Source organism: Chiloscyllium punctatum, chromosome 7 (assembly GCF_047496795.1).
Source record: "Chiloscyllium punctatum isolate Juve2018m chromosome 7, sChiPun1.3, whole genome shotgun sequence".
NCBI classification, from domain to species: domain Eukaryota; kingdom Metazoa; phylum Chordata; class Chondrichthyes; order Orectolobiformes; family Hemiscylliidae; genus Chiloscyllium; species Chiloscyllium punctatum.
In genome coordinates, this window is record NC_092745.1 from 62,384,386 (window position 1) to 62,410,517 (window position 26,132).

The 26,132-nt window shown below is 38.8% G+C and overlaps 2 protein-coding genes across 2 annotated transcripts in view; one reads left to right on the forward strand and one right to left on the reverse strand.

Moving 5' to 3' along the window:
* The window catches only part of LOC140479353 (spindle assembly abnormal protein 6 homolog), a gene marked incomplete at its 5' end in the record, with an annotated part of 39,637 nt that extends 23,515 nt beyond the window's left edge, over positions 1-16,122 (forward strand). Inside the window, 7 exons of the mRNA XM_072573262.1 lie at positions 1,471-1,560; positions 7,007-7,076; positions 9,172-9,232; positions 13,764-13,884; positions 14,542-14,645; positions 14,757-14,845; positions 15,266-16,122. Of these exons, the coding sequence (XP_072429363.1) occupies positions 1,471-1,560; positions 7,007-7,076; positions 9,172-9,232; positions 13,764-13,884; positions 14,542-14,645; positions 14,757-14,845; positions 15,266-15,342 (612 nt within the window). The remainder of the gene's footprint in view (positions 1-1,470; positions 1,561-7,006; positions 7,077-9,171; positions 9,233-13,763; positions 13,885-14,541; positions 14,646-14,756; positions 14,846-15,265) is intronic.
* A 1,175-nt stretch (positions 16,123-17,297) lies between these two features.
* The window catches only part of mfsd14a1 (major facilitator superfamily domain containing 14A 1), a 29,273-nt gene continuing 20,438 nt past the window's right edge, over positions 17,298-26,132 (reverse strand). Inside the window, exons 9-12 of the mRNA XM_072573784.1 lie at positions 25,151-25,263; positions 21,419-21,516; positions 19,169-19,329; positions 17,298-18,472 (exon numbers count right to left, since the gene is read on the reverse strand). Of these exons, the coding sequence (XP_072429885.1) occupies positions 18,266-18,472; positions 19,169-19,329; positions 21,419-21,516; positions 25,151-25,263 (579 nt within the window). The 3' untranslated portion in view covers positions 17,298-18,265. The remainder of the gene's footprint in view (positions 18,473-19,168; positions 19,330-21,418; positions 21,517-25,150; positions 25,264-26,132) is intronic.

Consider the following 26,132-nt stretch of genomic DNA (forward strand, 5'->3'; position numbering starts at 1 on the left):
GGAAGATGAGGCGCTCTTCCTCCAACCGTCGTGTTGCTATGGTCTGGCGATGGAGGAGTCCAAGGACCTGCATGTCCTTGGTGGAGTGGGAGGGGGAGTTGAAGTGTTGAGCTACGGGGTGGTTGGATTGGTTGGTCTGGGTGTCCCAGAGGTGTTCTCTGAAATGTTCCGCAAGTAGTTGGCCTGTCTCCCCAATATAGAGGAGGCCACATCGGGTGCAGCGGATGCAATAGATGATGTGTGTGGAGGTGCAGGTGAATTTGTGGCGGATATGGAAATATCCCTTGGGGCCTTGGAGGGAAATAAGGGGGGAGGTGTGGGCGCAAGTTTTGCATTTCTTGCGGTTGCAGGGGAAGGTGCCGGGAGTGGAGGTTGGGTTGGTGGGGGGTGTGGACCTGACGAGGGAGTCACGGAGGGAGTGGTCTTTTCGGAACGCTGATAGGGGAGGGAAGGGAAATATATCCCTGGTGGTGGGGTCTGTTTGGAGGTGGCAGAAATGACGGCGGATGATACGCTGTACATGGAGGTTGGTGGGGTGGTAGGTGAGGACCAGTGGGGTTATGTCCTGGTGGCGGTTGGAGGGGCGGGGCTCAAGGGCGGAGGAGCGGGAAGTGGAAGAGATGCGGTGGAGGGCATCATCAACCACGTCTGGGGAGAAATTGCGGTCCTTGAAGAAGGAGGCCATCTGGGTTGTACGGTTTTGGAACTGGTCCTCCTGGGAGCAGATGCGGCGGAGACGAAGGAATTGGGAATATGGAATGGCATTTTTACAGGGGGCAGGGTGGGAGGAGGTGTAGTCTAGGTAGCTGTGGGAGTTGGTTGGTTTATAGTAAATGTCCGTGTTGATTCGGTCGCCCGAGATAAAAATGGAAAGGTCTAGGAAGGGGAGGGAGGAGTCTGAGACGGTCCAGGTGAATTTGAGGTCGGGGTGGAAGGTGTTGGTAAAGTGGATGAACTGTTCAATCTCCTATTCAGTATGGTTCCAGTGTTTTGTCCTAGTCCCCTCCCGAATGACTCAAAATGGCACTAAATATGGCTAGTACTAGATGTGTGCAAATACTATTTTGGATCCAAAGTGGCACTTATTTCTTTCCCCATCCAATGTTTTACAATCAAACTTTGATCTATTAAACTTACTACTTCTCCAGTTTATGAAGTCTCATATGTTTAAAATCACAAACGGTATGACACAGCTATCTCGTAATGTTCCAATACAATTAGTTTACAAAAATAGGCAATGTCACCAAATCAGGAAAACTACTATGCCATATGAAGTGGACATTGTCTTACTCACCAAATATACAGTTATTAAAGAAAAATTATGTTGGAGGTGTGCTGGAGCACTCTGATGTTTTGAGAATACAACTAAAAGAGCATATGTAACATTTTAAAGCAGTTTAGAACAAATTTAAGTGTAATTTACCTGGAATGAAATACAAGTCTCTTTTCAGCTCCTTATAATTGTTTTAGGTATCATTTGAAGAAAACTCTGAGAAAAAGCAAGTTCAAGTGGAAAAACTGGAAGCCATTGTGAAATCTCTGTCTGAAGAGCTGCTTAAGGTGTGTTGTGTGTACTGTACACCTATAAGTATTGATTTTCAGTATGTGATTTCTAAGCTTGTTAAAATGTATCAAGTGGAGCATACTGAGGAAAAGGAGGTTTCCAATGTATGTATCAAGTAGTGAAATGTCTGAGAATTATACATATTTTCATCCTTTTGTGTTTGCTTTAAGGCAGGCCCTTAGCTCAAAGTTGCTTATGTTTCATCCTGAGCCATTTTATCTTGGCAGTTTTTGTAAATGGTCATTGCCTTCCAGTCTTGGAGCAGGACAATTCAGGTGCCAAATCTACATCAGCTGGAATGGGACTAGAACCTGCATTATTTGATCATCTAAACCATGATTGCCAGCTCAGCTAATCAACCTCCATGTGTATGCTTAACATTTTCTTATTTAAGTATCTATGGACTTAGATCATGCACATTCTCTTACTCTTTCTGTTTTATAATTTACTGTCCACCAGTGTAAGTCTATTATATTATCCAGCAACAATTTTTATGAATCATCCTTTGAATAGGGACATTTTCAGGAATTTCTTTCCCCATCCTTGCCAATGGCTGTCTGTCTGTTTTAAATCCGGGTTGCTTGCAATTGATGAATATTAAAATAATCTTGAACAGACCTTATCCTGCATCTGCTTGATACACTGAATCAGGTTGTGGATGTACTAATTAAAGAAGCACCCAACATTCAGTTGAGGCTCATTTTATTAACTTTTGTTTAGAGTTGGTGCAACTGCTTTACTGGGCTCTTGAAGGTGTTTTTCACTAATTGCTGAATCTATTACAAGAAAAAAGTGAGACCCAGCTACATAGGCATTTGTTGAAGAACATCTTGGTCCACAACATCAAAAAGAAATGACATGGCAGGGAAGGAAAACTACAAGGATGGGGAAAGAAAGTGGATGGGGAGACAGGGCGACATCCTGAACCAGATCTGACTGAATGGACTGAGAAAGTCGATAGTAAGTTTTGCTTCAATTAAAATAATTTCCCCACCTCAACAGGAACCCATCATTCTTTCTCTCTCAATCACAGCATCCTATTATCAACATTCAGAAATAAAAACCACTCCCAAAGCTTTCACAACATGTGTCTCTTTACAAAACACAAATGAATTGTTCACCGCAGTGCAATCCTTAATTCAGCAGCAATGCCATGTTTGGATAAAAGTTGTTGACTTACAGTTCAGAGACTGCTGGATAATCTCAAACCGCTCCAGAGCCTGGCTTTGGAGTCATGAACTTGGCATGGTTGGCAGTGGTCTGGTAGAGTTGGCTTTGGAACAGCAAAGGTAGTGGCAGAGTGGGAATGTTGGGAGTACAAATGCTGCAGCCGTGAAAGGTTCCAAGTTTGTCTTCCATGGTACTGTTGGAATGGTGTGTCAGCATTAGTAATGTAATAAGAGCTCTTTCAAGCATTGAGATCCGTGTCCACAATAACAGTAGTCTAATTCTGCATGGTAGCAATGTTGAATATTACGACTTGAAAGATGAGGAAGCTACTGCCTGCCTGTGGCCCTTTTGCTGGTCCCATTATGCACAGCAATATGCTGTACACCTGAATAGTGATCCAATTTTTGCAAAGTCCAATTTCCTCCTCAAATCTTGGAAATGAAGTATCCATATTACTTTAGAAAACTTCATGAATTTAGACTTGATGAATTAAGTAATATACTGAAATAAAGAGAACTTGTGACCACATTGTGATACTTTAAATTGTAATAAGTTATCTTTTTACATTGTAGTAATAACAAGGTATCATTACTCCTTTATTCAAAAAGCCAAGAATGAGTGTAAGGTGTCATCATTTTAAGTTATCAAATTATAGTGTGTTTTGTCTGTTTGACCATGGTACAACTACCAGATATAATGTTATATATCACACACTAGTTCATTGTCAGTTGGGACATATTTAATGGGCTGACCAATTCTGCTATGCAAAGAGTTTCTAAGTGATATCATGGATAGGTCCCAATTTCCTGCATCTGAGCATTTTGGACACTTGTGGAAATTGATTTTGATGCATACCGTTAACTTGTACTTTTGTTCTTAACTTCAACCTCTAGATTGGCTGCTTCCACAGTCTAAGTAAATTACATGAAAGCTTGGTATTATCTCCAGTTCAAAGCTAAATCTCTATCCTCCACCAAGGTTGCTAATTTCCATGAAATTCCAGACCCTCCACATCAAAAATTCTCATCCCAACACATGGGAAAACTTCCTTCCATTTTTCTTTTGAGGAAAACAAGAATGTGCCTCCAATGAAATTTCACTGGCCATTGACTCAAAGCGGAAATATAATCTGAAATGTGTTTCAACTTGCAGTTCCTGCAAGAAACTGGGGATTGTGATGTGACTTGTTTGAGTGATGTGGCTGTCATGGTTAAATAGCTAGCTGTGTACAAGCTGGGAGGTGAGAGGTTGTGGCTTGTAGAGATATTAAGCATGTGAGGTGGGGCAAAATTATGTAGTAAATGTTGGGAATAGTCATGATGGATAAATATTTTTTGTAGGTGAATCGTAGGAGTTTGCATTAAGTAATGTGTCAAGCAATGATGATTTCCAACATTTTTCTGGGATATTCATTGGCATTGATGTAACGAAGACCCCACTATCAACTTTCTGGGGGTTACTATTGTACAGAAACTGAATCAGCCATATAAATACTGTGGCTACAAGAGAGCAGGTCAAAGGCTAGGAATTCTGCACTGCATAACCTGTCTTTTTCCTCCCTCAAAACCTGCCCACCATCTACAAGGCACCAGTCAAGAGTATGATGGAATATTCTTCACTTGCCTAGATCTAGCTTTAATACTCAACATTCAACTGACCAGGACAAAGATTCCTGCTTGATTGGTAGCTGATGGATGAGGTACCATCAACACATAATGATAGCAGTGTGCACCATCTACAGAATACATTGTAATAACTCACTCATGTTCCTTCAGTAGCACCTTCCAAACCTGTGACTTTTACCAACTGGAAAGTCGAGACCAGTGGATGTATGGGAATACCACCACTTGAAACTCCTCTTCCAGACATGTACCTTTTTTATTCATATTATTACATTGGAGAGGGTGCAGAAAATATTTACAAGGATGTTGCCATGACTGTGGGGGGTTTGAGTTATAATGAGAGGCTGGATAAGCTGAGACTTTTTTTTCACTGAAGCGTTCGGAGGGTGAGGGGTGACCTTTTATAGAGGTTTATAAAATATTTAGGGACTTATCTAAGATGAAAACACAGGTCTTTTCCCTCGGGTTGGGGAGTTGAAAACTTGAGGACATAATTTTAAGATGAGAGGAGAAAGGTTTAAAAGGGACTTGAGCAACTTTTTCACTCAAAGGGTAATTCATATATGGAACAAATTGCCAGAGGAAGTGGTAGATCCAAGTACAGTTACAACATTTAAAAGACATTTGGACAGGTACATGATTAGGAAGGGTTTAAGAGAATATGGGCTAAATGCAGGCAAATGGGACTAGTTTAGTTTGGGAAATTTGGTTGGCATGGAAGTTTGGACCAAAAGGTGTGCTTCTTACTGTATGACTCTAAAATATGGGTGTCTCTGGCCAGGCCAGCATTTATTATACATATGTAATTGACTGAGGGCAATTAAGAGTCAACCCTATTTTCTGGGTCTGGATTCACATGTAGGCCAGACTAGATAAAGACAGCAGTGTCCTGCCCTAAAGGACATTAGTGAACCAGATGGGCTTTTTCAACAATTGACAATAGTTTCATGATCATCATTTGACTCTTAATTCCAGGCTTTTCAAATTATATTCAGATTCTGCCATCCAACATGGCAGGATTTGAACTTGGATTCCCAAGACATTATCTAGGTGTCTGAATTAAATTGCCACAGTATTTATATGGCGATAATACAATGAGACCATCGCCTCCCCTCCTTCAAGCTATATCACAATTTCTTCACTTTTACTGAATCAAAATCCTAAAACTCCCACCCAAAAAGCACTGACTGTCCCTATGCCCCAAGAACTGCAGTACTTTAGCTTACCTTCTGGTCAACTTTGATACGAGCAATAAATGCTGACCTAAATGAAAGAAAGTGAAGCTAGTGGTACACTTGGTAGCATTTGAGACTAAATTAATTGATGTTGATCATTTGTGAGGCCATTGAACGTTTTGCAGCATTACATCTAGGTCCTCTGTTCTAGATTTCTGGAGTTGAAAATCCATGACTGTCCTGATTCTGCTCTCTTCACAAAATTTGTCTGGAGCGCCTCCTAACTAGTACGGATTGATGCCATCTCTCCTCTGCACTGAGGCCATCAGATATTTTAATGCAGAGATCAAAATCTTAGAGGCTGCTATCTTTTCCAGGCCAGAATTAGTTGTAGATTAACTTCTAGAATCTTTTCCTTCAGTCAAACTGCACCTCCTTTTAAGAGGTGCAGGTTTACTTTAATTTGTGGTAGATGGTAATGATTTGGTAGCTCTACTTGGACATGCAGTCACTTAACAGTATGTTCAGTGCCAGCACCACACCACAATCATATTGAATTAGACAGCATGCACTTGTTAATGTGACCATCTCTAGCTCGACTGTTTCATGTCCCAACATTTACCTTCCTACTGACTGTCACTGTGATCCTTGAGTTGCTTAAGATGAAAGGGAAGGATTGATTGATTGGCTTGGGTGTGGGGAAGAAAATATGCTTGTAATAAACATGGCAAATGGTAAAATGTTTTTGAACTAGAAACATTTTCTTTATTAATTTTGGTAAGATAATGATTCTGTTTCCTCAAATACCACGTTTCAATTAAATAAATCTCTGCATGCAATAGCCTCTGCTAACCATTCCTAGCAAAAGCCAACAAATTGATTAGGAAATCCTTTTAAAACATCTACCCTGGGCATTAATTTTCCCTTACCTTCAGTCTGCTCTTGCCTTGCCCTTGGCAGTTAACACCTCATTTCTTACATATTTATTAGCCATTCAAGACCTATAACATGCACCTTCCCACCCTTGTTACACCCTTGCGACCTATTCTGTTCTCTCATTTCCAAAAATGCATTATTGCTTTGTGCCAAGCACCAATTTGCATTCCAACCAAATCCAATTACTTCCCTTCTTATTACTTTCAAACATGACTCTATTCTTATACATCCAGTCACACCTCATCCTATAATTAGGGGGTTGGTTAGTTCAGTTGGCTGGATGGCTGGTTCATGATGCAGTGATGCCAACAATGCCGGCTTAGTTCTTGTGCTGGCTGAGAATACCATGGAGCACTCTCCTTCCTAACCTAACCTCTCTCCTTGCCTGTAGCGTCATAACCCTCCGGTTGAACCAGTTGTCCCTCTGCCATGAGAGCAGGACTACAGCAACTTTACCTTGTCTTGGAATGGATATATGATTGAAAGTTGGAGCAATGCATAATTTCAAGGTGCTATTCTTCCTATAGGTATAAAAATTGCAAGAGCAATTAAAAGGATCAATGGAGAAATTGGAGGAAAGCAAGCAGCTTCTTAAAACTAATGAAAATGGTAAGTACATCATAAAAGAAAACCTTTTTATGTGGCAGTTGGATTAATTCAATTGAATTGATGGTACCATGCTCACAGTAACCTTTTATATTTACTTGACTAAGTAAATGAAATATAAGATAGTTTTGTCCAAGTAATTAAATTTTCAGTCTGCATAGGTGCGTCCCTTCTTCGTATTCATTCATGGAATGTTAACATTGCTGACAAGGCACTTGTTGCCCATTCCTAAATACCTTTATATAAGGTGGTAGTAAGTGTCTTGAACCACTACAACTTAATAGAGTAACAATGGTGAAAGTTGATATATTTCCAAGTCAAAATGCCTTTGAAGAGAATTTGGAAGTGGTCGTGTTCCATGCATCTTCTGCCCTTGTTTTTCTAGATGGTAGAGAATGTGAGTTTGGAATGGGTTGTTAGAGAACCCTTTGTGAGTTGCTGCTTTGCACCTTTTGATTGAGTGCATTGTAGCTCGTGCCAGTGATGGAGTGAATGTTTAAGGTATTTTATGTCAAAGGCCTGTTTTGCTCAATGTTAAGCACTTGGAGTCTTCTTGGAGCTGCACTCTTCCAGGCGTATTGGAGAGTTTTCCATCACACTCCTGGATAGGCATTTGGGAGTCAGGATGTGAGTTAGTCACAACAGAATTCCAAGCCTGTGACCCGCTCTTGTATTCACAATATTTCTGTGGTCAACCCCAAAATGTTGATCATGCTGGTTTAGCAATTATAACACTGATGAAAATCAATCTCTCTTGTTACAAATGCTCATTGCCACACAACAGCCACGCATGAATATTGCTTGCGATTGTGAATCCAAGCATGAATATTGTCCTGATCCTGGTCCTGGTAGTGGATACAGATGTGACGGGTTGCAGATTATGCTGAATGCTGAATTCTTTAATTAACATTCCATTCCATTTACATCTTAAAGGATGATCGCTGAAGATGATTGGGCCTAGGACATTCCTCTCAGGAACTTCTAAAGCTCCTGAAATCATCTGTTTTTATATTCCTGAGTAGTTTTATCCCCATGTTCTATTCTTAGTTAGTGTTTGAAGCTTTCTAAAACACACTCAATCCTCAAATTTACTGGCACTGTTCGTGACATTGTTTCTTCTTTTGATTGAATACTATTGTTACAACCTGGGGTTAAACCCACCCAGCCAATCCCCCCCCATCCCCGCAAATTTAAACCTGCAACAATCCAAATTTAACCTGGGCCGTAATCTGTTAAAATCGAGAGGCAAAGAACTATCCCAAAATTCACTATTTAAAGTAAAAACGAATAACTTTATTTTTTAAAGCCTAACAGAGAATAATTAATTAACAACTATTTACAACTCATTTGTCTAAACCTTTTACCTTCCCCTCTACAATACTAGTCTGATAAAACCCCTGATTAAGATTTACCAAAAATTCAAATTTCAAAACCAGCCAGCTGTTGAATTTTCTCTTTGTATCTTCCTCTGTCTTCTTTTCTTCTTCTTAGGGATTTCTGTTTCACAGGTCATCGATTGATAAAGGTACCTTTTTAAGACAGCTATTCTACGAGCACTGTGCAGATGTTGGTGGCTTGGCAGTTCTCATCCAACTGTTCAATTTTTCCTGGTCTTATACCCCAAAGCACCGGATCATTTCATTGGTCTTAACATGGCCATGGCGGCACAACTGCCCTGTGGTTAGCACTGCTGCCTCGTAGTGCCAGGGACACGATTCAATTCCAGCCACTGGCAACTGTCTGTGTGGAGTTTGCACATTTTCCCCATGTCTGCTTGGGTTTTCTCTGGTGCTCTGGTTTCCTCCCACAATCCAAACATGTGCAGGTTAGGTGAATTGGCCAAGCTAAATTGTCCATAGTGTTCAGGGATGTGTAGGTTAGATGCATTAGTCAGGGGTAAATGTAGAGTAATAGGGGAATGCGTCTGGTTGGGATACCTTTCGGAGGGTTGGTATGGACTTGTTGGGCCTGCTTCCACACTGTAGGGATTCTAATATTGTCAAAATACTAAATTCAAACTTGATTGGAGTTTGATTTTTTTGGGGGGGGACATAATTTAAACTGATAAGCTGAATTTGAATTTGTTTTTGTCTCATAGCAATCCAGTCAGTGCTAGCTGTTCTGATCAAGCGTTACATTGTTACTTTGTTCCGGACTCTGTGTGTCTATCTCAGTGCTTGCTAGCTTTTCCACTCTCTTAAAGGTACCCCTTACCTTCAAAACACTATCATTGACTCACAACTAAACCATGAATTGATTTTTCATTGAATTTTCCTTTTTAATTGAATAAATTTTGGTCGGTAACTTTGAATTGTTTCTTTCAAAGCTCCAGATATACTTTGGGCTATTTGACCCATCAGCCTTGGTCCGCTATCCTCTCATGCCTTTGTTTTTGACTCTTTTTTTAAAATTTGTGTATGACCCATCACTTTCAAATGTGGTACAGAATTCAATTGTGTTATATTCACCTTTTTTGCAAATGATCTTCTCCTGTGAGATTACCAATTATACCTGCCACATTACACAGCACAAGATTTTAAGTGACTTTACCTTGAATTAGTTCCATAATGTATTGTTTCAGAAAACTCGCAAAAGCTTACCTTTCAGACCACCTTTGCCAATTTATGTCCAGTCCCTTTGAAAATATACTGTACAAATGTTACTTTGCTCTTTTTTATCACAAATTAAATTTATTACTTGCTTGATATTCTGTCTATTTGTATTAAGGGGTCTATAAACTATTCCCTGCACCGTTTTCTGACCCTTTTAATTTCTAATCCTATCCATTCTGATTCTACCTGATCTTCTGAGCCAGCATCTTTTCCCACTGAAAAGACCATATGAAGTAGGAGCAAAAGTAGACTTTTACACCCATCGAGTCTGTTCTGGTATTCAGTGAGATCGTGGCTGGTCTGATAACTCTACTTTCATGTGGAAATTCCTCCTCGTCTTTCTTTAATAGACAACACTTAAAGTTGGTCTTTGACCCTTAACAAAGGGAAACAACCTCTTTTCATCTACCCTGTTAAGCCCCTTAAGAGCCTCGCATGTTTCATGAGGTTGCCTCTCATGTCTCTAAAGCCTAATGAGTACAAAGCCCAATCTGCTCAACCTGTACTCAAAAGACAGTCCTTCTGTCCCCAAATCAACCTATTGAACCTTCTCTGGACTGCCTTCCATGCCAGTGTATCCTTCCTTGGATAAGGGGCCCAAATCTGGTCCATCTAATGATTTGTATAATTTTTGTAACACCTCCCTAGTTTTATGCTCCATTCCCTTTGAAATAAAGACCAAAATCCTTTATGTTATTCTTTATTATTAGGGCTGCTACTCCTCTTCCATCCTACCTATTGTTTTGAAACATTTAGTTTACTGGAAAATAATGTTGGGCGGCACAGTGCCTCAGTGGTTAGCACTGCTGCCTCACAGTGCCAGGGACCTGGGTTCAATTTCCATCTGGGGCAACTGTCTGTGTGCAGCTTGCACATTCTCCCTGTGTCTGCGTGGGTTTCCTCCGGGTGCACCTGTTTCCGCCCACAATACAAAGATGTGCAGGTCAGGTGAATTGGCCATGTTAAATTGCCCATAGTCAGGGGTAAATATAGGGTAGGGGAATGGGTCTGGGTGGGTTACTCATCGTAAGGTCGATGTGGACTTGTTAGGCCAAAAGGCCTGTTTCCACACTGTAGGGAATCTAATCTAATGTTGGTCACCTTACGATTAGTTAAAATTGATTTATCTTAATATGTGCTGTTACTTAGTCTATCTTGTTATGAATGCTTTGCGCTTTCACATACAGAGCCTTTAGTTTTATTTTTTAATTATATTCTTTGCATGGACCTTGCTATTTGATGATTAATATTAAACTCTGTCACCTCCTGTCCCACACTGCTCTCATGCCTTGACTTTTCTCATTAGTATTTGTTCTTCTGAATTCTTTCCTCTGTTCTTTATTGTTACAACTATACATTGTGTTGATGAGGCTCATTTGGAGTACTGTGTACGGTTTTCATCCTGTTTTTAAGAAAGGATAGTCGCATTGGAGGCTGTTCAAATGAAATGCATTAATCTAATTCCTGGAATGAAGAGGTTGACTTATCAAGAACAGGTTAGGCCTTTATTCATTACTGTTTAAGAGACTGAAGGGTGACCTTTATTGGAACATGAGGATTCTGAGAGGTCTTGAGAGGGTAAATGTAGAGATGTTCCTTGTGGGGCAATCTCAGACCTGGGGACACTGTCCCATTATTGTCCAACTATCATTTAAAACTGAGGTTGGAAGGAATTTCGACTCTGAGGATATTCGATGTCTGGAATTCTGTACCCAGAGTTGTAAAAGCTAGATGGAAAGTGTTCTAAAGAGGAGGTAGATAAATTTTTGAAATATCATGCAGTTGACTGCAATACAGAGCTGGCAAGAAAAAGGAGTTGAGATCTCAGGCAGATCAGTCATGATCTTGTTGAATGATAGACAGGGCAGGATTGAGGGGCTGAATGCCCTACTCCTGCTCCTATTCCTTATATTCTTGTATTTTGTTTACAGCCTTAGTTACATAATTTGGCAGGACTCTGATTCCAGCCTGGTTGAAATGGAACTTATCCAAACAGGACAACTCCCTTTTTCTCCAGTACAAGTGTCAGTGACCCATGACCATACCTCCCTCAATAATGTCTGAACCGTGTGCTGGAAATTTTGGCAAACAATGAAGTTGATGTACTGGAAATTTTGGCAAACATTTAAAATTGGTATGTCCCCAGGGTCAGACCAGATTTATCCAAACTGCTCTGGGAAGTGAAAAAGGAGGTTGCTAAGCCGCTGGTGAAGATCTTTGCTTCCTCACTCTCCATGGGAGTCATACTGGAAGATTGGAAGGAGGCGAATGATGTTCCTCTTTTCAAGAAAGGTAATAGGGAAATCCCTAGCAATTACAAACCAGTCAGTCGTACATCTGTGGTCAGCAAGGTTTTGGAAAGAATTCTGAGAGATAGGATTTATGGTTATTTGGAAAAGCATAGCGTGATTCAAGGCAGTCAGCATGGCTTTGTGAGGATCAGGTCATGCCTAACTAATCCTATTGAGTTCTTTGAGGAAGTGACAAGACAGGTCGACGAAGGTCGAACAGTGGATTTGGTGTACATGGACTTCAACAAGGCATTTGATCAGGTTCCCCATGGTAGGCTCATTAATAAAGTTGGGAGATTTGGCTATCTGAATTCAGAATTGGTTGGCTGACAGAAGGCAGAGAGTGGTTATAGATGGAAAGTATTCTGCCTGGAGGTCAGCGTTGAGTGGTGTCCCGCAGGCCTCTGTTCTTGGGCCTCTGCTCTTTGTAGTTTTTATAAATGATTTGGATGAAGAGGTTGAGGGGTGGGTTAGTAAATTTGCGGTTGACACACAGGTAGAGGTGCCGTTGATAGTATTGAGGGTTGCAGCATGACATAAATAGGATGCAGAGCTGGGCTGAGAAATGGCAGGTGGAGTCCAACCTGGATAAATGCGAAGTGATGCATTTTGGAAGGTCAAACTTGAACGTTGAATATAGGATTAAAGACAGGATTCTTGGCAGTGTGGAGGAACAGAGGGATTTTGGTGTTCAAGTACATAGATCCCTCAAAATTGCCATCCAAATGGGTAAGGTTGTTAGGAAAACATGTGGTGTTTTGGCTTTCATTAACAGGGGGGGATCAAGTTTAAGAGGTTTTGCTACAGCTCTACAAGTCCCTGGTGAGACCACACTTGGAATATTGTGTCCAGTTCTGGTTGCCCCACTATGAAAGATACAGAGGCTTTGGAGAGGGTGCAAAGAAGGGATGCTGCCTGGATGGGTAGGCTTGTCGTATGAAGAGAGGTTGACTAAGCTCAGAGTTGTCTCTGGAGAGAAAGAGGAAGAGGGGTGACCTGATCGAGGTGTATAAGGTAATGGGAGGTATGGATAGAGTCAATAGCCAGAAACTTTCCCCAGGGCAGGACTGACTGGCACGAGGGGGTCATAGTTTTAAGATATTAGGAGAAAGGTATAGAGGAGATGTCAGAGGTAGATTCTTTATGCAGAGAGTTGTGAATACATGGAATGCGTTGCCAGTGATGGTGGTGGAAGCAGAGACATTAGGAACATCTTAAGCGACTGCTGGACATGCACATGGACAGCAGTGAATTGAGGGGTGCGTAGGTTAGATGATTTTATTTTACTTTAGGATTATTTTACATTAGGAATAATCCTCAGCACAACATTGTGGGCCGAAGGGCCCATTCTGTGCTGTACCTTTCTATGTTCTATGTATTTAATTCGTAATTTGCTTGAGTCTGTACAAAATGCATGTGTTTCAGGTACTTGATCATTAATTTATTACCTGGTGAGATTGCATGTGTCTTTTTAGCATCTGGGTTTGGACACAGAGTGACCAATTCACCCATGCAAAAGATATATCACCATTGTTCATGTGATGAATCTGGCAAAATCAGAGCAGATGCAATGGCTTATCAATGAGCATAAGCTGGTGGAATTAACATGCTCAAAGATGTGAGAGTTAATAACTTGGTCAGTCAAAAGATACCAAGAAAATATCTGAGACAGTGAAGCTGGAAACTGCTCAACCGTTTCCTCCCACCAAACATATCCTGTACATTCTTACCACTGGCCAAGGCTGCTAAGGATTAAGGCTTGGTCAACTTGCCATTTGGTTTCTCAGTAAGGTTGCCACTGTTCCACAAACTTCTGCTCAGCTTGGACATACACATGATGCAAAAGCCACAGCTGTTATTGATTTCAGCACCAAATTGCAATCATTGCTGATTGTGAAGCCGAGATATGTGAGGCTACCAACAACCATCAGTGGCACATTATCAGTGCTGATAGATGACAGCATGGGAACATCTCAACCAAGGCATTTGTCTTCCTAATGCTAATGGTCAGTCCAAGGCATGGGAAAGCCTGTCTATTTTTCACTAGGCACTTGTTCTTTAGTATGCATTGTTAATGCACCATCATGAGCACAGAACACTTCTCAGGGCTTGGTTAATGTGTTGCTTAAATCATATGGCAGAATACAAGAAACGTAAACAGTTCAGAAACATTTTACTCAATTTAGAAGGAAAATCTTATTTGTTAGATTTCACTAATAATCAGTTTATTGAGGTATTAAGAATAAAGAAATAGTGTGTAGCCCATTTGAATTTTCTTTTTTCTGTGCAACTTCCCACTTGTCTTACATTCAGTGGAACAGTGATGGAATGCTGGAGAAGCGATGTAATCAACAATTTAAATCATTTTTCTTTAGCTTTTGTGGCTTTTTGGTGGATTTTTTAAAGAACACTCCTATGGAAATAAAAGCTCATTTTGGGCTGTCAAATTATTCTTAATTTCCAAATATTAACTTTATTTTGGTCTAAAATTCTGTATTAAGCTGCTTAACTATTTTATTGGTCACAATCACATCTGTAGTCAAATATGTTTTTCATTTTTGACAGGTTCAGACTAACACACAATTTTTAAACTCAAGTACATCTTCCATGACTTCAAAACCCAAATTTCCAGTTGGATTATGCACAGCTCCATCACCAGACAAAGAAAAGTGTGTTACTGTGAAATTTATTTTTGGCATTTATGACTTGTATCTTACTAATTGCATAACCATATTTACACTTTGGTTAATTTTTTTTTGGTTCTGTTTTTCTCCTTATAGTAACTTTGATTTAGGATCAAAGTATTTTAAGCAGCGTCAAGATAGCATTCCTCTACGAGGACTGTTTGCTCACAGTATATTCAATTCCGGTAAGAATAGTATCTCTGACAGACTTAACATATGTGATCAGTTTCCTCACAGGGATATTTGAATCTTAAATCCTAACATTTCTGAGCTTCAAGCAATGTCTTCAGGTTAGCTGGATACAGCTATCCGTAATAGTTTTTACTTTAGTGCTGTTTTATTGTTTATTCTTTGGCCTCCCAAATTAAAATGAAATTTCAAAGTGCAAAATAACATTGTATGGTTGTGGAAAACATGTGCTAAAAGTATTTATTGTATCATTGCTTGGGTGTGTGGGAATTAAAATATTTGATAACTAATAGCACATTTGCAATATTAAACTTGTGCATAGATCTAAAAGTAATTAACATTGGAAAGCTATTCCGCAAAACTCTTCACACATAATACTATTTATTAACACCTGAAATAATTTTCATCTACAATAGGAACACAAATGGCAAAACCTGGACATCTTCCTCCAGCTTCTACATATTTCTGTGAACAAGAACTGGAACCATCCTGATTCTGCAGTTAACTTGACTGGCTCCCCTACTCCAAATATTGAGAGAAAAGTTTGGCTAGTCTAACATCTGGACTGACTGATGGGAAATAGATACTTTAGTTTCTTCAAAGCTATTGCTGCAAGTTATGCTGTTTTGCACGGGATTTAAAAATGAATTTGGCAATTATGGAGAAACCCATGAGATGGGTAAGGAAAGACTTTTTAAATATATAATTGAATTGGCTTTTGGAGTGCAGTGTAAAGTTTCAGAACTTGGAGGTGCAGCAAAGAGTGAGAATACCACTAATAAATTGCCACTTGTCTGCCCGGTTGCAATTTATTAAAGGAAAATGTGGGATGATATTAGAAAGGAGAGACAATGTAGACTTAAATGGACAGTTCTACAAAAGCATGCTGGGACAGAGGGACCTGGGCGTTTAATCTACTTAGGTTGTTGAAGGCATGGCGTTTTTCTTTAAAACACACAAGATGCACTGTATACCATGAAATAAACACTGCTGCCACTGAGTTGGTGGTGGAGGGAATGAATGTTTAAAGTGGCAGACTGGCACTTCTTTTTCTCATGTATCAGACCTGGATTATACAGATCAATAACAAAAGGAAGTTCGGAAAATTAACTTTTGGTCGTAAGTCAAACATGGCATTTTTGATGAGACTTAATTCTGATGACATATGCCAGGTATTTTTAAGATGATAAGTATTTACATATTTGTTAGAAAATTTGTACAATGGTGTGGCATTTATGACAATACTGGGATGAAACAAATGTATAAATTATAAAGCCCAATAAACCAGTAATGCCCAATAAAAATTAAATAAGTGCTTTTATATTCCTATTGACTCTTGCTTCGTTTTTAGTTTGTTTTTAAATCAGCTAATTGCATTTTAGGTGATGGAACAATAATGTTATATAATTTACCTTCAGTTAGGTGATATTTTAGAATTGGCCGAGTTGGCTTCTTGTAATTTGAGGTGTTGACTGTTTGTTTGACATGGAAGGTGGCAATCTATTCAGTTGAAAGTTAAGGTTGCCTGCAGTCTATTCCTTTTTTGTAAATACCTGTAAATAATCTTTTATATATTGTGTCTGTTTTCAGGGTATTGCAGTATCATTTACAGTTAGTTGCTATTTGTCACTGAACATGGCAATGGATGTTCAAATTTGTATTTTTGTTTTTATATGTTTAAGGTCACTGTTAGCAACTAAGTTCTACAAATTGTGTGCAAAATATGATTACCATGATAGTTTCAATAACCAGTTATTTACATAATTTTTAGAAACTCTCTGCTATCCTAAACCAAAGTTTAAGTATAGATCAAGAATCAGAGCAATAACAGGTTCAGAGAAATCTGAAAAAACCTACACATTGATGAAACAATTACTGGTACAGCATGATTGGCTTACTCATGAGATCAAGAAATACCAACATGTTAGAAAAGTTTAAGCAAGTTTTGAAATCACTTCAGCGACGGACCAGTTCATATAATAATACCTTTACTTTTGAGTTGTCAAGTTAGAAACAAATACTCAGCTTTAATTGTTATTTAGTTTAATAAATCTAAATATTACAGTACATATTTACATTGAGATTTCTTATGGTCATCAGATTCAAGTAAAACAAGGCATTAAGTAAAATAACACCACAGAATGAAATTTACTTCTTTAGGAGTTACTTTATAAATGTATTGACATTATTTTACAAAAAGCAATACTGTTTTCGTTACATTTCCAATACCCACAAACATTAAGTCTGCTGATATTGCAAAACTGAAACAGTGATTAACTTCACTTCTATTTATCACAAAATGGAACATATTGCTAAAAAGGCCACTATATTAAGAAGACATTCTAACATACAAAACAATGTCATTTTCAAGGCTTAACGTTCAATGAACAACATAACTCAGTTTGAAGTTAAAATAAATACCATTCATTATAACCAGATTTTTAAAAAAAACAAAACCTCAAGGCATAGAAAGGGTAGCATTAAATTTTAATATTTGGATTTACATGGCAAAACCACAGTTAACAGTGCATCTGGTAAAGATTTGAAACTATTAGCATTTAAGACAAACTGCCTTTTAGACTAGCTTGCTGATGAAAGTGGAAATGAGTTATACATTTCACTGCCTATAACAGTAAGGTATTCCAGCACCAATCCTGGTCAAAGATTCTCATCAACATGATACTTGAGACAAAGTGGCTGAATAAAACAGTTTAACTTTCAAAGCTAGCTTAAAAAATAAAATCACCATTTTTGTAAAGACTGGAAAGAAATACCACATGCAATGTTTTGACTTTATCCAATTGTACTGCCTTGAGTATTCTTGCAGATAAACTGGCAACCGGTTTTCAACGTGTTCAAGTGCTTCTACAATATTTAAGGCTTAAGTATCTAACCACCCTGGTTGTAATGCTTAAAATGGATGCTGGACAAGTTCTCCATATCGCAGTAGGACAGATGATCTCGAGCCATATACAGCAAAATACCTCAATGTGAAGTGTGGAATGACCAGTTTCGGTTCTCACGTTGTCATTCAACCATTTGTATAGTTTTTTTTTTAAATGCAAGTGTTGAATAACTTTAACATGACAATTCACTTCCAGCCATGCCACAAAGTATTGGAGTAGCATAGAGTCAGAAATCCTCAATAATACAGGTTCCAAGAGCTTGTTTTAGTAAATAGTTGTAACATTTGTTTCTTGAAAGTTTGTTCAATTCCAGTATGCAGAGGTCACAATAACTGCAACAAGTTTGTAATCTTGACAGGATCAACACAATCCTGGAGTTGCAACACCCAGAATACTGGATTATTTAATAGGTCAGCACCAGAACTGTCTATTTTTTTAACACTGTAGCCAATACAGTTTGTTTTCAGTGTTCATCATAAGTTACTATGGGTACTGAAATACATCCTGTGGTCATACACTTGTGTCCTGAAGTAAAGGTTCTTTAGCATCACCAGGAACCTGTGGACTGTGTGGATGACTGTGGCTATTCATATGTTTCTTCCAGTTGCTAGGTCTTAATGACATGTTTCTGTATTCTGGAATGAACAAGGCAACAAGCAAGGCCAATAGCACTGAGCAAGCTCCAAATAAGAATGGTGGTCCAGGAATTATTGAACTCTATTTAGGAGGGGGAAGAAAGAAAAAATATTTAACCCCACAATGCAAACAACAAACCAAGATTTAAGTGACACTAATCAATGAAAATTAGCTATTATCTGAGTAGCTGAGCTAGTAACATGAAATATCTCAGAACTGTGATTTTCCACAATTATTTCAAGCATATGGAAGAATGGGTGGGTAAGTACAGTATAACTATCCTCAGATTTAGGTTAGGAAGGGGAAGAAAATGGATGAGGTTCAGCCTCCTCAGAATCGAAACATCTGGAATGTGTCTTGTGGCTATCAAAGACTGGGATTTACTGTGATTCTACCCTGGTAAAGACTAAAAGTCTTGAATATGTTTTTGTATGTTGAGATAACATTGTTAATTCTTAAAATGGCCATTCAAAAATTTCAGGTGAAAAGACTCAATACTGTACTTCATCGCAAATCAGCAACTTAGACATTGAAGTACTATGCGTAAATTTAAAGGTAATAGATGGGAGTATAGGAATAAAGTATTCATCTACATGTACAGTTAAAAACAAAATCTTACACCTATGGAACATGCAGTGTAAGTAAAGAGGAATCAGGATTACATACTTTTATTCAACATTGCTCTATAAGTCTAAACACTAACTACAGATGACCACTGTTATAATATTATAGAATTAGCACTTGCTTAACAGTGCTCTGTAAACATCCATGTCTTACCTGCTGAGAATGGCCATCTGTCTTCATACTGTCCAATGACACATCATTCTCTGGTACTTCATTTAGTTCCACATGAAATATATAGAATATAAACCCAAAAAGTGCAGGCCCCAGGCCATTACACAGCCCTCGAATTCCTGTGACCATTCCTTGAACAACACCTACAAACAATTGTAACTTGGTAGTTCAAAAAAGAATATTAAAACAGTGATAAACAGACTGTTTCCCATGATAGCTATTAAATTACAGATTAACAGAAGCTTTATTCTAGCATCATCATTGAACTATTTCATTTGGAAATCTAGATTAGGGTAGCTGTTTATAATCTAAACCAAGATCAATTGGAAGTCCAGGTTCTTTCCTTTTTGGAAAATATTTTGTATTTAGACATAAAAGTGAAATATTGGTGCTTGATGCAAAAGAGAATGAGAGAGTACAATTTAGGACATTCCCCTTATTAATGAGACCCAAACCAAACTAAATGAATTAATGAAAAATAATGCTCACTTTAAAAAAAATGTAAAGGTGGCTTTCAGTATGAATCTCTCAATATTGCATTTTGCTCATGAGCACAAGGGCAGAACTTAGGCAGTTTAACGACAGGACCCTGGATAGTGTTGCCAAACCGAGACATAGGAGTTCAGGTACATAGTTCTTTGAAAGTTGTATCACAGCTAGACAGGTGTTTTAGAAGGCATTTATTTTACTTGCCTTCAATATTCAGACCTTTGAGTACAGGAGTTGGGATGTTATGTTGAGGTTGCACAGGATATTGGTAAGGCCACTTTTGGAATAATGTGTACAGATCTGATTGCCCTGCTATAGGAAGGATATTCGAGAATGTTCAGAAAAAAAACTTACTTGGATGTTGCTAGGATTGGCGTTTTTGAGTTATAAAGAAGAGGCAGGGTAAGCTGGGACTTTTTCTACTGGAACCTAGGAGGTTGAGGGGTGACCTTGTACAAGTTTATAAAATCATGAGTGGCATTGATAAGGTGAATAGCAAAGATCTTTTCCTTAAGGTTGGGAAGTTCAAAACTAGACACCATAACTTTAAGGTGAGAAGAAAAAGATTTTAAAGGAACCTGAAGGGCAACCTTTTCACACAGTGGTTTGTATGTGGAACGCACTACTTCAGAATGGTAGATGCAGGTAGAGTAACAACATTTAAAGGATATTTGGACAGTTATATGAATCGAAAAGATTTAGAGGAATATAGGCCAAACATGGGCAAGTGGGATTAGTTTAGTTTGGGGAAACTTGATCAGCATGGACAAGTTGGACCAAGGGGTCTGTTTCCTTGTTGTATGACTCTAACTCTACTACTAGTACAACTAGGAGAAAGTGAGGACTGCAGATGCTGGAGCCCTCCTGAAGAAGGGCTTATGCCCGAAACGTCAATTCTCCTGTTCCTTAGATGCTGCCTGACCTGCTGCACTTTTCCAGCAACACATTTTCAGTATTAGTACAACTACTAAACACCAAAATCAAAAATTACGCTTTTCAAAATTCACCTCTTGAATTTAAGCTGCCAAATAAATAGCAATCTAAATTTGTTATGCATTAAAGAAGGTAATTCTGATGATATGCTCTGGGAGCATTAAGATAGGCTTCTTATCATTAATTTTAGGCCTAAAGTAAATCTAAAAAAAATTTAAAAAGGTGATTCAAGACAGGGTATTGACTCACTATTACAAAGTCTGGAAATTGATGACATCTTCAGTTGTCATTAAGAGTGTTTAAGGTTTTTACAAATCTCTGCTCCATCCTATCCAGCATCATCTCATCCTCCACCAACCTGATCAAGACCAAGCAAAAAGGTGGAACACTGACTAAAATTTGTTTGGAGGGAGAATTCTACTGAGCATCAAATGCAACTGTGGCACAAAAAAAAAATCAGTTGAAGTCCTACAGAAACAGCAAAAAGAGCTTTTAGCGTAAACGGCTTTTATAGAAATTATTACTTAAAAGCACTTCTATAAAATATGTTTTCTCTTTAGAATAATGCTGTCACGCTTTTTACTGGCCTGATGGATAAGGGGCCAAGAAATGCAGGTGCATGATCTCTCTTGTTGGCCCTTTTTAGTTGTACCTTTTAAAAAGAATCCTAATAGAAATTCACAATTTTGCCGAAGTGGCATTCGGGAGCATTAAGATAGGCTTCTTATCATTAATGATCTTAATTATTAAGCCAACTTAAAATTTTAAACTGCAATTCTACACCAATTCTTAAAGAAAAAGAAATTTTACCTTGTTGATCTGGATCAGCATTCCTCGACACCAGCGCACTCACTGCTGGGAAAGTAATGCTGGACATGGCTGCCACTGCTCCTGCTGCCCACATCATCCTACAGTCAATGTACATTAGAGTTAAGCTCCATAATGTTGAAAGAAAGGGGATAAAAGATATGGGAAGCGGTTGACTGTACAGGATTTGAAACACTTCCTATTGCAGAAAAAACAATACTGATGAGGTTAACAGAATATTTCCATGTGTAATTTCTCATTTTTATGAAATTGAAATGAGGCAGTGAAATTAACTTTATTTTGAACATTTTACATTTCCAGTATGTTAACTGGATCAATTATGAAGTGGGACATTAACCCTAGAGCCAGTGATATGGAACACACCCCCCCCCCCCCCCAGCCACCGACCGAGAAAGCAATTACATATATCATTATATATTGGTGCTCTTAGCGATTTGGTAGTGGGAAGGTCATTTGGATATGTATGATAATATATCTGGATATAAAAATATTTTTGTTATTTCCCCGTTGCCTTGAGTTTACATTTCCCTTAATAGGCTTTGTACAGAAACTACTCAATTGGAAGTAGGGATAATCTACTGTGAAGATTAAAAACACACCAGTTATTTAGTGATGGGGGAAAAAACATGCAGACGTATATAATAGCACCTCTGAATATAGAGCAGAGCATAAAATGAATTGGTGCAATGTTAGTGTCCCTAACTGAGCCACAATACCTGGGAACAAGTCCCACCTGCTCTAGAGGTGTACAGTAACATCTCTGAACTAGAGTCATAGAGATGTACAGCACGGAAAGAGACCTTTCAGTCCAACTTGTCCTTGCCAACCAGATATCCCAACCCAATCTAGTCCTACCTGCCAGCACCCAGCCCATTTTCCTCCAACCCCTTCTTATTTATATATCCATCCAGATGCCTTTTAAATGTTGCAATTGTACTCGCCTCCACCACTTCCTATGGCAGCTCAATCCATACACGTATCACTCTGTGTGAAAAAGTTGCCCCTCAGGTCCTTGAACCTATGCCCTCTAATTCTGGACTCCTCTACCCCAGGGAAGAAACTTTGTCTATTTATCCTATTCATGCCCCTCATGATTTTATAATAGTCTCTAAGGTCAACCATCAGCCAGAAAAACTCCAGAACAGCCAGAACACTCCAGAAAAACAGCCCCAGCCTATTCAATGTCTCCCTATATCTCAAATCCGCCAACCCTGGCAACATACTTGTAATTTTTTTCAGAACCCTTTTGAGTTTCACTGCATCTTTCCGATAGGAAGGAGACCAGAACTGCATGCAATTTTCCAAGAGGGACCTAACTCATGTCCTGTACAGCCGCAACATGACCTCCCAACTCCTGTACTCAGTATTCTGACCAATAAAGGAAAGCATACCAAACACCACCTTCCCTATCCTATCGACCTGTGACTCCACTTTCAAGGAGCTATGAACCTGCACTCCAAGGTGTCTCTGTTCAGCAACACTTCCTTGGACCTTACCATTAGGAGTCCTGCTAAGATTTGCTTTCTCAAAATGTAGCACCTCTCATTTATCTAAATTAAACTCCATCTGCCACTTCTCAGTCCTTTGGCCCATCTGATCAAGATCCCGTTGTAATCTGAAGTAGGTAATTAGAAAATATCTGCAACAAATAACATACTGGGGATCTTGTGGTACAGTGGTCATGTCCATACCTGAGCCAGTAGGCCATGGATCAAGTACCACGTGCTCGAGGGTTATGTCGTAACATCTTTGAATGGGTTGATTAAAATAAAAACAAAGGCCTGGACTCTTCACCAGTTGGAAGTTGGCTTCTGGACAGAGAATATACAGAAGGGTACAGTGGAAACTGATTTTGTGCTCTACAGGTGTTTATTAACAGCACTAGATAGAAGACCATAGAAACAGATTATTCAGCCCCTCAAGTCTGCTCTGCCATTTATGTGGATCCTGGCTGATTTAACATTTCTCATCTCCATTTTCCTGCCCTTTACAACTTAATGCTTGATTATCTATTTCAACCTTAAATATATCCTGCCCTATTGCTCTCTATGGCAAGACTTTCAACCTTCAGATGAAATTCCTCCTCATCTCAGTCTTAAATTAGCACCTTTTTTTTTGAGACTATGCCTTCCAGTCCCAGACTATCCCAGAAGGGAAACATCCTTTCGGCCTTTATCCAGTCATGTCTCTTAAGAATCATGTTTCACTTAGATCACTATTATTCTTCTAAATTTCAATGACAGAGTTCCAACTGGCTCAACCTTTACTCATAAGACAGTCCCTCCATACCAGGGAGCTTCCTAATGAATAGACTATGGACTGCCTCAAATGAAATCTTTCCTTCAATAAGGAGACCAAATCTACTCACAAAACTCCAGATGTAGTCTCATCAGCACTTTGTACAATTTCAGTAAGACTTGCCTTCTCTTACACTCCAACCTTCTTGAAATAAGGGTTGACATTCCATTACCCTTCCTGATTGTGTGCTGGCTTTCTGTGTTTTATGTGCAAAGTCCCCTTATGTTGTAGCTTTCTGCAGATTTTTCCAATTAAATACTGTTCTTTTATTCTTTCTTGCAAAATGAACAACTTCATATTTTCTCATATAGCACTTAATATCACTCTGTAATTTGTTTGTATCCCTCTCGCAACTTTCCACTTATTTTTGTGTTATGCCAAAATTTAGCTACTATACATTTTCTTCCTTCCTCCAAATCATTAACCATAATTGTAGTTGTGGTCCCAGCCTTAATTCCTTTTGACCTTCACTGGTTTCAGCTCGCCAACCTGAAAAAGAACTTCTTATCCCCACTTGCTGTTTCTTGCCCAATAGCCAACTCTTTATCCATGCCAATATTATGTCTCCAACACTGTGGGCTCTTATCTTATGACAACTTTTTGTGAGCGCCTTGTTGAACACCTTCTGTAAGTCCAAATCCAACAAACTTACTGGTTCCACTCTATCTGTGCTAGTTAGACATTCGAAAAATTCATATTAATCAGACACTATTTCTGTTTTGTGAAGCCATGCTGACTGTGCTTGATTAGATTATGATTTTCCAAATGTGTTACTATTACTTCCCTAGCAATGGATTCCAACATTTCTTTTCCCAACCATTGCTTCCCTCCCTTTTGTGTATATTGGCTGTTTTCCAATCCTTCTGTACTTCTCTAGAAACCAAGGAGTTTTGGAAAATTACAACCAAATCATCCACTTTATTTGTAGTTGCTACTTTTAGGATCCTAGAATCAGTATCAGGGCATTTATTTGCCTTTAGCCACATTAATTTATCTCATACCAATTCTTTATCTGTGGTGATGGTACTTAATTGCTCCCCCATATTCTTTAGTAATGATGGGATGCTTGAAGCATCTACACAAAATATCAGTAACTTCTCTGCCATTTCTTTGTTCCCCATTACTATCTCCCCAGGTTCATTTTTCTAAGCAGCTTATGTTCACTTTAAATATATAAAAAGGAAGAGAACTTATTTTCAGTTTTAATATTCCTCACTAGTTGGTTAGAAAATATCTATAAATTACAATATATACCATATGCACAAAAAGTAGCAGTGCTGCTGGAAATAGAATGAAAACTTTAAGATGATGTTTAGGTAGAAAAATATAAATAAACAATTATTCTCAACAGTGTGCAGGTAGATTTAAAGGGTTTACAAGGATCGTTAAATCTCTGAAAAGGTTCAAGTTACATACCAAGGCTCAGAGCCGAAGCCATACCAAGCCAACTGTAACATCTGGAATCCTAACCCCAACAGAATAGTGTTTTTATTCCCAATGGATCGCATGAGCAAACTCAGGACAGCTGTCTGAAATAGAAATGCAATTAATATTTAAGTTTGCTTTGAGGGTCAACAGTTTCAGCGTATTAACTTTTTTCAATGCTCTTTATGCGTAGGAACAATCTGGAGAATACTACTCGTAAGTGAAAAGGGGAAAAAGATAGAAGCCTGGGAACAAAACAAAGGCATTATTGAGAAGAGTATTTTTTAAATGATCGGAAAGTAGGACAATGGCAAGATAAAGGCTACCAAAGCTAGAGTTCCAAAGAAAAAAGGTGTAGTAGCTGAAGAAGTGACCATTGATGTTGTTGCAAGGAAGTGAGAAATATCCCAAAATCTTAACAACAGAACATGCATGCAGAACTTGTGACCGCAGCAAATTGCTGTGTTGGAATGGAGGGGGGAGGCTAGGTGAAGCATAAGACCAAAAGACCATAAGACATAGGAGCAGAAGTTAGACCATTCAGCCCATTGGGTCTGCTCCACCATTCAATCATAACTGATAAATTTCTCATCCCCATTCCTCCCTGTAACCCTTGATCCCCTTGACAATTAAGAACCTACCTATCTCAGTCTTAAATACACTCAGACCTGGCCTCCACAGCCTTCTGTGACAACAAATTCCATAGATTCCACTTTCTTGCTGAACAAGTTTTTCCTTGTGTCTGATCTAAAAGACCTTCCCTTTACTTAAAGACTGTGCCCTCAAGTCCTAATCTCTCCCAAAAAGGGAAATAACTTCCCAACATCCACTCTGTTCAGGCCATTTCATAAGTTTTATATAATCCCCTCTCATCCTTCTAAACGCCATTAAGTATAGAGCATCCTCAAACGTTCCTCATATGTTAAGCCTTTTATTCCAGGGTCCATTCTCGTGAACGTCCTCCAAACACACT